Source organism: Panthera leo, chromosome A2, assembly GCF_018350215.1.
Source record: "Panthera leo isolate Ple1 chromosome A2, P.leo_Ple1_pat1.1, whole genome shotgun sequence".
Classification (NCBI taxonomy): domain Eukaryota; kingdom Metazoa; phylum Chordata; class Mammalia; order Carnivora; family Felidae; genus Panthera; species Panthera leo.
The window spans coordinates 20,895,442-20,907,035 of NC_056680.1; the positions used below are offsets into that span (position 1 = coordinate 20,895,442).

Genomic DNA, 11,594 nt, shown 5'->3' on the forward strand with positions numbered 1-11,594 from the left:
TGCTGCCAGGGCTTGGTTATCTCTGTGGACCACCTCTTCTGCCTGGGGCTGTCCAGAAGTAGGATGTGCCTTCGCTGGAAGTAGGAGGTGGTCTGGCTGGAGTTGGGGCAGATGCTGTCTCTGCTTGGTCCACTGTGCTTTATGATGAACGGTTTATATTCCCTGTCTGTCGTCTGTCGTCTGTCTGTCCGTCTGTCAGGGCTAATAGGAACGGGCACTTCTCTCTCACTAGGTCCTGGGGGACAAAGCCAGATGGTCCTTAGCCCCTGTGAGTGGACTCTCCTACGAAAGGCAGTTCAGAAGGCCCTAAGTGGGGATTGTTTGGGTCCTACACCCATCAGGAAGAGTTTCCCTCTCCCCTGTTGCCTGGTGTCCTGGGCTATTCTGCCTGCTCCTGCATGTTATCCTAGCAGTCTGGGACACACTGTGACTCCAGCACCTCCTCTGTGGCTATAGCTGAGGGTTCTGGAACTTCTCCATGAGTCCTGGGAAGAGAGGAGGACAGCAAGTGTGATGTGAGAGTCTTGTGTGTGGGGAGTATGCTTGGTACCTGGGCCTCCATCCAACCCCAGCTGTGTTCAGCAGGCCAGAGTCATGGCCCTGTGACCTTGGGCAGTCTGTGGGGTCCTCGCTCTGTCCCCACACTCCTTGGCACTCTTCCCTTCGCTCTCCCCAGGGTCACACAGTAGGAGGTCCTGGGCCCTCGGTCCTCCACACTGCCCAGAGACCATTGGGAGTGCTGTGCCAGGTGCTGCCTAGCCTCTTTTCATCGAGTCCTCTCCTGGCCAGTTGCCAGATTGGTAGACTGACCATGTGGAGCCTCTCGGGTGGCATGAGGAGCACTTAGATGCCAGACCTAGAGGCGCATGCTGAGTTGTGGTATGGGGGCGTGGGCTGGGGTCAGACACATGGGCAGGGATCTCAGCCCTGCTGTACACTGGTGGGGTAACTGGATGAGTCTCTGCCTTTCTGGGCCCCAGAATCCATCCCTGAGGGAAGCAGGATGGTGAGGGGCAGGGGGTGCCTGGCTCAGGGTCAGGCACCCAGTAAATACCAGGGAATGGCTATAGCAAGTAGGGGGCTCACTTCATGTCCTTCTCTGTCAGGCACCTTCTGATGATTTACGGGACGTGCCAGGAGCTGTTGGTGGTGTGAGGTAAGGAAGAGGTTGAGAAGGCATTCTAGGCCTCCTGCACGTGCCCAGCTGTGGGCTAGTGGGAACCAGTTGGATTTTGTTAAGGATCTGTTCATAGGAGTCCTTCAAAACTGTTTCTTCCTTTAAATAAGCACCAATGAGGTGGGCTGTGGTCTGTTTCCAAATTCTAATCCCTGAAGTTTGCTTGACACGTTATCCCATACTAGGGGTCAGCAGATTAAGGACGATCTGGTCCACAGCCTATTTTATTTTTTACAGCCTGTGTGAGCTAAGAATGATTGTTCTATTCTTAAGCCACTGTTAAAAAAAGAATATGTGGGTGGGGTGGCCCCCAAAACCTGAAGTGTTTACTTTCTGACCTTTTATAGAAGTTTCCCAATGCGATTCTCTGTATGCTTTTGCATAAGGGGAGCAGTGGCCAAGAGGAGCTAGAATTTAAATGTGGAAAGTCCGAAGACCCACCTAGCTTACTGCCTGACTCCCATCCCAGAGGCTCCTGGGTGCCCCTGAAGGGAACTGTTGTCAACCAGTGACTTCATGCCCTTTAGCTCTCGTCTTTGGGGCTCACGGCCAGCGTCTGAATGACTGAGAAGTCTTTGTGGTGCTTCTGTTGGGGGATCCTGTGTGGTGTGGGTAGGACAGTGTTGGTGCCTGTGGGCCGAGCCCTGGGAGTATGGGCTGTCACTGAACTGGCAGTCCCAGCCTTCCAGCACCTTGGCTCCCCACTGGGACGCTTATTGTGGGCTCAGGACAGGTTCAGCTGTTTAGAAGGCTTGGGAGACCCTTGAGGCCAGGGTGCAGCAGACGGTTGTGTGTGTGGGTGGTAGGGATGGCCCAGCGCAACATACCGTTGACCTGGCCTCTCCCCACACAGCCTGGAGCATGCGGAGCCAGAGGTCCAGGTGGTGCCTGGGTCCGGCCAGATCATCTTCCTGCCCTTCACCTGTATTGGCTACACGGCCACCAACCAGGACTTCATCCAGCGCCTGAGCACACTCATCCGGCAGGCCATTGAGCGACAGCTGCCTGCCTGGATTGAGGCTGCCAACCAGCGGGAGGAGGGCCAGGGCGAGCAGGGCGAGGATGAGGACGATGAGGAGGATGTTGCTGAGAACCGCTACTTTGAAATGGGGCCCCCGGATGTGGAGGAAGAGGAAGAAGGTGGCCAGGGGGAGGAAGAGGAGGAGGAGGAGGAGGAGGAGGGCGAGGAGGAGCGCCTGGCTCTGGAGTGGGCCCTGGGTGCAGACGAGGACTTTCTGCTGGAGCACATCCGCATCCTCAAGGTGCTCTGGTGCTTCCTGATCCACGTGCAGGGCAGCATCCGCCAGTTCGCCGCCTGCCTTGTGCTCACCGATTTTGGCATCGCCGTCTTCGAGATCCCACACCAGGAGTCGCGGGGCAGCAGCCAGCATATCCTCTCGTCCCTGCGCTTCGTCTTCTGCTTCCCCCACGGTGATCTCACGGAGTTCGGCTTCCTTATGCCGGAGCTCTGCCTGGTGCTCAAGGTGCGGCACAGCGAGAACACGCTATTCATCATCTCGGATGCCACCAACCTGCACGAGTTCCATGCTGACCTGCGCTCGTGCTTCGCCCCACAGCACATGGCCATGCTGTGCAGCCCCGTGCTCTATGGCAGCCACACCAGCCTGCAGGAGTTCCTCCGCCAGCTGCTCACCTTCTACAAGGTGGCGGGCGGCGGCCAGGAGCACAGCCAGGGCTGCTTCCCCGTCTACCTGGTCTACAGTGACAAGCGCATGGTACAGACGGCCGCCGGGGACTACTCGGGCAACATCGAGTGGGCCAGCTGCACGCTCTGCTCAGCTGTGCGGCGCTCCTGCTGCGCACCCTCCGAGGCCGTCAAATCGGCTGCCATCCCCTACTGGCTGCTGCTCACGCCCCAGCATCTCAACGTCATCAAGGCCGACTTCAACCCCATGCCCAACCGCGGCACCCACAACTGTCGCAACCGCAACAGCTTCAAGCTCAGCCGCGTGCCACTATCCACGGTGCTGCTGGACCCCACACGCAGCTGCACCCAGCCACGGGGTGCCTTCGCAGATGGCCATGTGCTTGAGCTGCTCGTGGGCTACCGCTTTGTCACTGCCATCTTTGTGCTGCCCCATGAGAAGTTCCACTTCCTGCGTATCTACAACCAGCTGCGGGCCTCGCTGCAGGACCTAAAGACCGTGGTCATCGCCAAGAGCCCCGCGACCGGGGCCCCGTCCCAGAGGCCCCTCGTGGATGGCCAGCCTGCCGAGGGCAGGGCCAGGTGAGACTGAGCACGGGCTCTTGAGGGAAAGTTGTGGGGGGGACCGTTTCTGAGACCGTTCGCCCCAAATCACATCTCTGAGCATCTGCATGAGTGGGCCCAGGGTGGGCCCAGCTCCTCTGCTCCTCTTTGACTTCTGACCAGCCTCAAAACTGCTCTTGGCTGCCTCTGACACCCAGTACCAAGCCTTACCCTGGTGGTAAGCCATATACCCCTCTCCGGGGAGAACTGGTCTGCTGAGGGGCTCTTTCTCTATGTACCATTCTGTAAATTCCTTCCAGAGGAACTTGTTGGCTAAGAGTGGCAAAGTGCGAAGGTCTGAGTTTGTGACCTGGGTGGTCCCCTCGTTGAAAGCTCCTTTCCTTCTTGTGGCAGGGGAGACAGGGAAGTAGTGGCAGCTTTGTCCTGTTCTTCCTCACTTTGCTTCTGTCCCCAAGCCTGACTTCCCCCCATCTCCCTCCCTGGGTTTCCCTCAGGGCCATCTGGGGCTGAGGCTAGAGGGAAGCCTGTGGGCAGCCGTAATCATATCCTCAGTTCACCCCAACCCAAGCCTCCAGAGGGACCTTGTGCCCTGGAGGGCACACCTGCCCCCCGGCTTCATACAGGCTGGGGCTTCCCCAGCCTGGGCAAGAAAACCCTTCATCTGGTGGTCCTCCTATTCTCTGAGATACAGCCTACCCTACCCTCATTTTCTCTTCCATCTCTATGAGCAGTGGAGACCCTGTTCTCATCCCAGCAGCTCATACAGCCTGCTTCCAGTCCCAGTCCCCTAACCGGTGTTCCCAAAGGGCTTCCAGCCTCTCTCTGGATGAATCAGGTACCCTTCTTGGGCCCAGCTCAAGTCCTGTGGCCTCCAGAGAAACACTCAATGTCTGCACACACTTCAGGGTCTTCCCCTCCCTGCCCCTGTGCTGCGGCTTCTAGTGGTGACACCTTGTCTCCATTTCCCTGCTGTCCCCAAGCCTGGCTGAAACCTGCCCATAGTAGGGACCGCATGCAGAAAATAGGTGCCCTGCTTTTCCCCAGCAGATGTATCTCTGTTGCAGGACAACAAGGAGACAGCCCAGGGATTTCTCCAAGATCAGGGTCCCAGGGATTTCTCTCAACAGATGGACTGTCCCAACAGAGAGGATGATGTCCAAAAGACCCCGTCAGCCTGGGGCATGTAGGCCAGTTGCAGGGTCCTCCCAACCTCAGGGGTCCGTTCCTAACCTGAGCTTTAAGGGTTCTGAGCATTGTTTGGTCTTGTAATTAGAACAGACCAGCAAAAACCCAGTGTGGCCACGTGTATATGGCTAGATGGGATGAGAGCCTGGGCTACTTCAGGAGGACCCAGAGGCAAACTGAGGAACAGTTTGGTTTTGGTTGTTAACGTCTGTTTGCACTCAGGTCCCAGGCCGTAGAATTCTACGGATTCTAGAGTGGCATTTCTGGCACCTCTACCACCTTCTGAAAATGCATTTTTAGTCCTTGGGCCACGTATATCTGGCCATCCCAGCCCTAGGGTACCAGATGGTCTGTCTTTCCCCTGTCTACCCATCTCCCTTCTAAGAGAAAGGGCCTGGCACTTTCCCTTTGTTCTGTCTTCCTGTAGGGAACCCAGACATCTCCAGGTGACCTCAGAGGTGGCACTTGGTGGACATGAGGTTTTGTGTGTGATGTGACCCTCCGCCTGGGGTCCCTGTGTTAACACAGTGTTTCTTGGGGACTGGGGGATGCAGCAATGACCAGCGTTCCCAGGAGGTCCTGGTGGAGGCTCCAGCCCCGGACCCGGTGGAGGCGCCAGCTTTGGCCCTAGCCTCGGTGGAGGTCCCAGCTCCGTCCCCGGCAGAGGCCTCAGACCCTGCGAAGACCCCAGGTCCAGTGGAGGCCTCGCTTCCAGCTTCGGTCCCATCAGAGGCCTCGGGCTCAGAGGAGTCCCCAGTGGAGACCCCAGCCCCGACCCCAGCTGCCCCGGCCCCAGCAGAGCCTCTGGTGCCAGCGGAGGCCCCTGCTCAGTACCCAAGCGAGCAGCTGATCCGGTCCACTTCCGAGGAGAATCAGATCCCGTCCCACCTGCCCGCCTGCCCATCGCTCCGTCACATCGCTAGCCTACAGGGGAGCGCCATCATCGAGCTCTTTCACAGCAGCATTGCCGAGGTAGTGGCCCCAGAGCCGGGCTCGCTGACTGGTGCTCATGTGGAGAAAGGTGGTACAGTTGGTCCTGGGAGCTGTGGCAGGGCTTGGCTTGGGGTCAGCTGCAGGCTCTTGGACTTCTGTGCTGGCTTTCCTCCCTAGCTTTAGCTGGTCACAGCTTTGAGGACCTGGGGAGGGAGGTCCTGGGCTGCTCTCCCTGGTCAGTTGTCTTTCCTGTCACCACCTCACCCTGTGGCCACCCCTAGCCTTGGGCCCCAGGCACACCCCGCCCCACATCCATCTCCCACCCTTGAATCCTTCTCTGCTTCCAAGTTTATAAATGCGTTGACAAGATGCGATGAGGGTCTTGCGTCTCCCCATCTGGGATTGTGGCCATGTCACCGGTATGTGCAGGTCACCAGAGCAGTGGGGCTGATGGGGGGTTGCCCTGCCCAGAGCTGTTTTCAGGTACAGCCTAGAAGAGAGTTGTGTGCCCCGGCCCTGCTCTGCTGCAGGGCCAGACCCGGCCTTTCTGTATCCAGGTTGAAAACGAGGAGCTGAGGCACCTCATGTGGTGCTCAGTGGTGTTCTACCAGACCCCGGGGCTGGAGGTGACCGCCTGCGTGCTGCTCTCCACCAAGGCTGTGTACTTCGTGCTGCACGATGGCCTCCGCCGCTACTTCTCAGAGCCACTACAGGGTAGGCACCGGGGCCTGCTGGCACCCAGGAGCTCAGAGCAGTGCCTGAGGAGACAGGCTGGGCTCTGTCTCTGTAGCCAGCTGTGTGGCCTCAGGCAGCAGCGATTCAGCAGGGCTGGGCGGAGCGTCCCTTGTCTGAGGAAGGGGGTTGATAACCACGCTCTTTCCTGGAGCTGTCACAAGAGACCAGAGGCCAGGGCTTGAGTCCAGGCCCAGTGAGTACCCAGGAACTGGCAGTGACGAGGAGGGCTTGGGCAGCCTGTGTCCTGTGGGGCCTCGGTGGGAGCCTTAGCTAGTGGCCTATTACAGGGCTCCTCGTGACTCTGCTGAGCCAGGCAAGACATTGCCCGTGAGGCCTCGTGTGTATAAGAGGTAGCAGTGGCTCCTTGCCAGGCCTCAGCAGACCGGGCTGGCCAGGGGCACCCCTTCCTGCTGGACACAGCTGTACACCTGGGACCCTTGGGCTCCCCTGGCACAGCCAGCACCACGCTTGGTTCCTGTGTTTCCATCATAGATTTCTGGCATCAGAAGAACACGGACTACAACAACAGTCCCTTCCACATCTCCCAGTGCTTTGTTTTAAAGCTTAGCGACTTGCAGGCAGTCAACGTTGGACTTTTCGACCAGTATTTCCGGCTGACGGGTGAGTGACTGCTATGCTTTTTCCTATTTTGGGTGAAGGCCAGCGTCACCAGTGGGCTTCCACCTTCCACATGTGGGTGCGTTATCGCAGGCTGGGTTATCTCTGCTCCCAAGTCCGTTCACCGGAGTGGGAGGAAGCGGCTTCAGGAACTGCTGAGCGTGCAGAACCCCCCAGGGCTCAAGCGCGAGGCGGGGACCAAGGCAACCAAGTGGCCGACGGGCAGGCAGAGTGGGCCCAGGGCTCACGGGCAGGATGTTTCTGACTCACACTTCCTGAAGAGAGAAAGCTAAGCTTTTTCCCTAATGCCTCTGCATCCCCTTCCAGAAAAATGTCGCAGCCCTTCCGGCCTGAGAAATAGCTATCTCTCCAGGCCTCGTGATGCTTTCCCACGTGGGCCCTCATGGCTCTGTGGTCTCGGGGGGCAGGGACAGAGCCCAGGGGTGGCGGCTTGCAACCGTGACCAGCCCTTTCTCCTACAGGCTCCTCTCCGGTGCAGGTGGTTACATGCTTGACACGGGACAGCTACCTGACACACTGCTTCCTCCAGCACCTCATGGCCGTGCTCTCCTCCCTAGAGCGCACACCCTCCCCTGAACCTGTCGATAAGGACTTCTACTCTGAGTTTGGGAACAAGACCACAGGTACCCCCACTTGGCTCAGGCTGCAGACAGGCCACTTGGGCCGATGTCACCGACCTCCTCCCTGACCCCAAGGGCTGCAGCAGACCCCAGAGCACCTGTCTGTGCCCAGAACCCCTTCTGCCTTCTCACTTTTTGTCTTTCCTGCTTAGCCAGCTAGGGTTTCACATGAGCTTTTTCACTGCAGAGCCTCTATCCCAGCAAACCCTCAGCCACTCGGCACGTGCATCTCAAGCGTCTGCTCCGCTTTGAGCTGCTGGCCTGTGGGTGTCCTTCCCAAGCGTGGGAGCCTGGAGCACTCCCCCGCTTCTGACAGCCCCTTATGCCGCCATTCTGTGTAGCGTGGGTTTGCTGGTGCTCCGGGCCCCACAGCAGGCAAGTTCCAGGCTCTAGCCCCGGTGGCCATCTCTCTCTGCAGGGAAGATGGAGAACTACGAGCTGATCCACTCGAGCCGCGTCAAATTCACCTACCCCAGTGAGGAGGAGATTGGGGACCTGACTTTCACTGTGGCCCAGAAGATGGCTGACCCAGAGAAGGCGCCAGCCCTCAGCATCCTGCTCTATGTGCAGGCGTTCCAGGTGGGCACGCCGCCCCCTGGGCGCTGCAGGGGCATGCTGCGCCCCAAAACGCTCCTGCTCACCAGTGCTGAGATCTTTCTCCTGGACGAGGACTTTGTCCACTACCCATTGCCTGAGTTCGCCAAAGAGCCGCCGCAGAGAGACCGGTACCGGCTGGACGACGGCCGCCGTGTCCGAGACCTGGACCGCGTGCTCATGGGCTACCAGACCTACCCACAGGCCCTCACCCTCATCTTTGACGATGTTCAGGGCCGTGACCTCATGGGCAGCGTCACCCCGGACCACTTCGGGGAAGTAGCAGACGGCCCTGCCAGCAGCAGCCAGGGCCGTGAGGTCCAGTGGCAGGTGTTTGTCCCCAGCGCTGAGAGCCGCGAGAAGCTCATCTCGCTGCTGGCTCGCCAGTGGGAGGCCCTGTGTGGCCGTGAGCTGCCCGTCGAGCTCACTGGCTAGCCCGGACCACAGCTGGCCCCTGCTGCCTGCCATGCCCACCCTGGCGTCCACTCAGGGCGGGAAGCAGGCTCTCTTTGTCATTTTTAAAGCGTTTTCTCCTCCCTTTTGGGTACCTTCATTTGACTGTCCTCAGAGAATGTGAACATAGGTGTTCAGTTACTTCTTTCCAGTACTGGGAGTGAAAGCGCCGGCACCCTCCAGGACCTCCATGTGCCGCCAGCCTCCTGTGGTCTGTTGCCTGCCCTGGTGCGGTGTGGCCAGCATTCTAGTGTCGTGTCTTCTGTCGTGGGACTGTTATTAACGTGTGGCACCATGGGTCCGATTTATTCTTCTTTGTGTCCTTTCCTGAAATGTCCAGTCACGTGCTGTCATTGTGCTGTTTGCTGCTAATCGTGAAGCTGGTAGCAAAATACATGTCGGAAGCTCCCGCCCCGTGCAGTTTTCCGAAGTGGAGGCCTCTGCTGGTCCAGACAAGTGGGAAAGCCCCATGGGGGCAGGAGTCCCCAAGCCTTGGGCTGAGAGGGATGGGGACAGGGGACCTAGAGCTACCAGCACCGAGTGTGATTCCTGTTGCCTGTTTTCTCTACTCCAATAAAGCAGAGTTTGACACAGTCTGGGTCTTTTATTTCAAGGGGCACTGGGGTCCCAGCAGGGCACTGGACCAGGGCAGGGCTGGCATGAGGGAGAGGGTACCCTAGAGAAGCAGGAAGGTGAGCTACTGGGGGCAAGGGAAAAGCGGGGGAGGGAGAAGGGCACGGAGGGCAAAGGAGCTGCTCTTCCAGGGTGGTGCTGGCAGGGGAGTGCCAGCACAGGGGAGGTGTCAGGGGACCCTTGGGATCGGGCCGTGCTGAGCTGGGGTTAGACCCTGAGCCTCAGGGCACACCTGGTACATGAGCTCACTGGCTTTCTGCTTCCTGCTCACTGGCAGGGCTGGCATGAGGGAGAGGGTACCCTAGAGAAGCAGGAAGGTGAGCTACTGGGGGCAAGGGAAAAGCGGGGGAGGGAGAAGGGCACGGAGGGCAAAGGAGCTGCTCTTCCAGGGTGGTGCTGGCAGGGGAGTGCCGGCACAGGGGAGGTGTCAGGGGACCCTTGGGATCGGGCCGTGCTGAGCTGGGGTTAGACCCTGAGCCTCAGGGCACACCTGGTACATGGGCTCACTTCCTTTCTGCTTCCTGCTTCCCTCCCACATGGGTCTGGGATGTCACACCTGGCCCGGCCCCAGCTGAAGCTGCAGTCTGTTGTGAGGGTAAGGCCTGGAGTCTGGGATTGTGTAGGCTGGGGCCTGAGGGGTCTCACCGGGAGCGCTGGCAGGAAGATGGCCTGTGGGAGGTGGCCCCAGGTGGTGGATAGGATGTTCCTGTTCTCAGAGAAGTGGGGGTTGCCTCAGGGAGCCCTGTCAGACAAGGACCTGGGATGTCTTTGGGAGCCAGTCCCGTGTCTCACCCTTTCTCACCCCATTCCTACCCCCAGAGTGGGGCCCTGGAGCCCCACTTGTCTCTTCCATCCTGGTCCAGTGAGGAGTCTCAGTTCCCAAGGCCCTGGGGCCATTTGGGTCAGGCAGGACTGGAGAAGAGGTGAGTGGAGGGTGGCCAGCCCAGCTTCCAGCCTACAACTCCTGTTCTTCAGGAGGGTCTGCAGCACTCGTCACCCTCAGGAAGGCTGCCCGGCTGGGGGGGGGGGGGGGGAGGGGGGGGAGGGGGTGAGCCACATTTGGGAAGGTCTCTCCACTCACAACCTCCCCAGCCAGATTTCAAAAGCTAGCCCAGTCGATGGCCCCTCCAGCCAGTGAGGGGAGAGAGGCCTGCTTAGGAGGAGGAGGAGGAGTCAGGTGACAAGGCTTCTCTCCCTACCAGGCTTTTATTGAAGACATTTACGTGGCTACCAGCCTCTATCTGTTGTGTGTAAACAGGGATGGTGCCAACCAGAGGCAGGGTCCACCATGCCCAGGCCTGGCATACACAGGCCTCACCACCTGGGCTACTGTTCCCAGGCGCCATGGACCAGCATGATAGTCGGCCCTTGCCTGAGTCCGTGAGCACAGAATCTACTGGCAAGGGGCTGCGCTGTGTAGTGCACGGGGCCCTGCAGGCAACAGACCTTAAGCGTTGAGAATGGGACCTTAATACTGATTAGCCAAGCAACCTTAGACAAGTGCCCCAGCACTGAGTCTAGTTTCCCCACCAGTAACAGGGATGATAAAGGTACCTGCCTGCCTTCGTTCACTCCACAAATCTGTACTAAGCATCAACCGTGAGAAACAGCCAGACACCATCCGTGCTTTCCCATAGCTGACATTCCATCAGAGGACAGAGAATAAATGAAATAAAGTGTCAGCTGGTGGCAAGTGCTAGGAGGTGATGGCAGCTGGTGACCCTTGCTTGACTTGAGGCTGACCTTGGGGTGAGTCCCTGTGAAAGGATCTGGGGGAACAGCAGCAGGTTAGGAAGTGGAGAGGCTCATGGCAGAGCAGGCAAGCTCAGGGGCTGGTAGAGGGCTTTGGGGTGCAGTGGGAAGCCAGGAGGCTCCTTGGGAAGAGGAGGAGGGTGCAAGAACAAGGTGGAGGGTGTGGCTGGGGCAGGTGAGCCAAAGAAGGATCTGATGCGCTGTCTGCTTAGCACGGGCCCAGACCTGCTCTCAGCACTTGGAAAGGTCAAGACAGGCAGACCTGATTCAGGGGCTGCCCTACCCACAACCGCCAGAGCCCCCCACCCCCAGAGCCTATGAATGATACAGGCCGGGCTTGCAGACAGGGGCTGGATGGTTGTTTACATCGGAATTTGCTTCACACCCTCTGATAAGCCCCAGGCTTGTGGCTGCTGGTGGGCTTGGGGTCAGTGATACCAAGAGGAGGGTCCCAGGCCAGGAAGCCCCAAACAGGGCCCAGGCTGACCATGCAGGGGTCAGCGGCCAGCACCTTCCCTTCCGCCTGCAGGCTGCTGATAGCAGAAGGAAATCCTGGCGGGTTCCTGTGGGGGTGAACTGGCGGGGCCTCCAGGCTGCTTTTAAAGCAACTGCCCGCCCCGTCCCACCCGCCTGTCCTGTGCCT

General features: G+C 59.0%; 1 protein-coding gene across 2 annotated transcripts in view; it reads left to right on the plus strand.

Moving 5' to 3' along the window:
• Positions 1–9,159, plus strand: part of NISCH (nischarin) — a 33,098-nt gene extending 23,939 nt beyond the window's left edge. For both annotated transcript variants that reach the window (XM_042929594.1, XM_042929596.1), the window contains exons 15-21: positions 1,107–1,156; positions 2,031–3,425; positions 5,147–5,564; positions 6,083–6,239; positions 6,753–6,881; positions 7,361–7,522; positions 7,938–9,159. In XM_042929594.1, coding sequence (XP_042785528.1) covers positions 1,107–1,156; positions 2,031–3,425; positions 5,147–5,564; positions 6,083–6,239; positions 6,753–6,881; positions 7,361–7,522; positions 7,938–8,548 — 2,922 coding nt within the window. In that variant the 3' untranslated portion in view covers positions 8,549–9,159. The remainder of the gene's footprint in view (positions 1–1,106; positions 1,157–2,030; positions 3,426–5,146; positions 5,565–6,082; positions 6,240–6,752; positions 6,882–7,360; positions 7,523–7,937) is intronic.
• Positions 9,160–11,594: the final 2,435 nt, after the last annotated feature.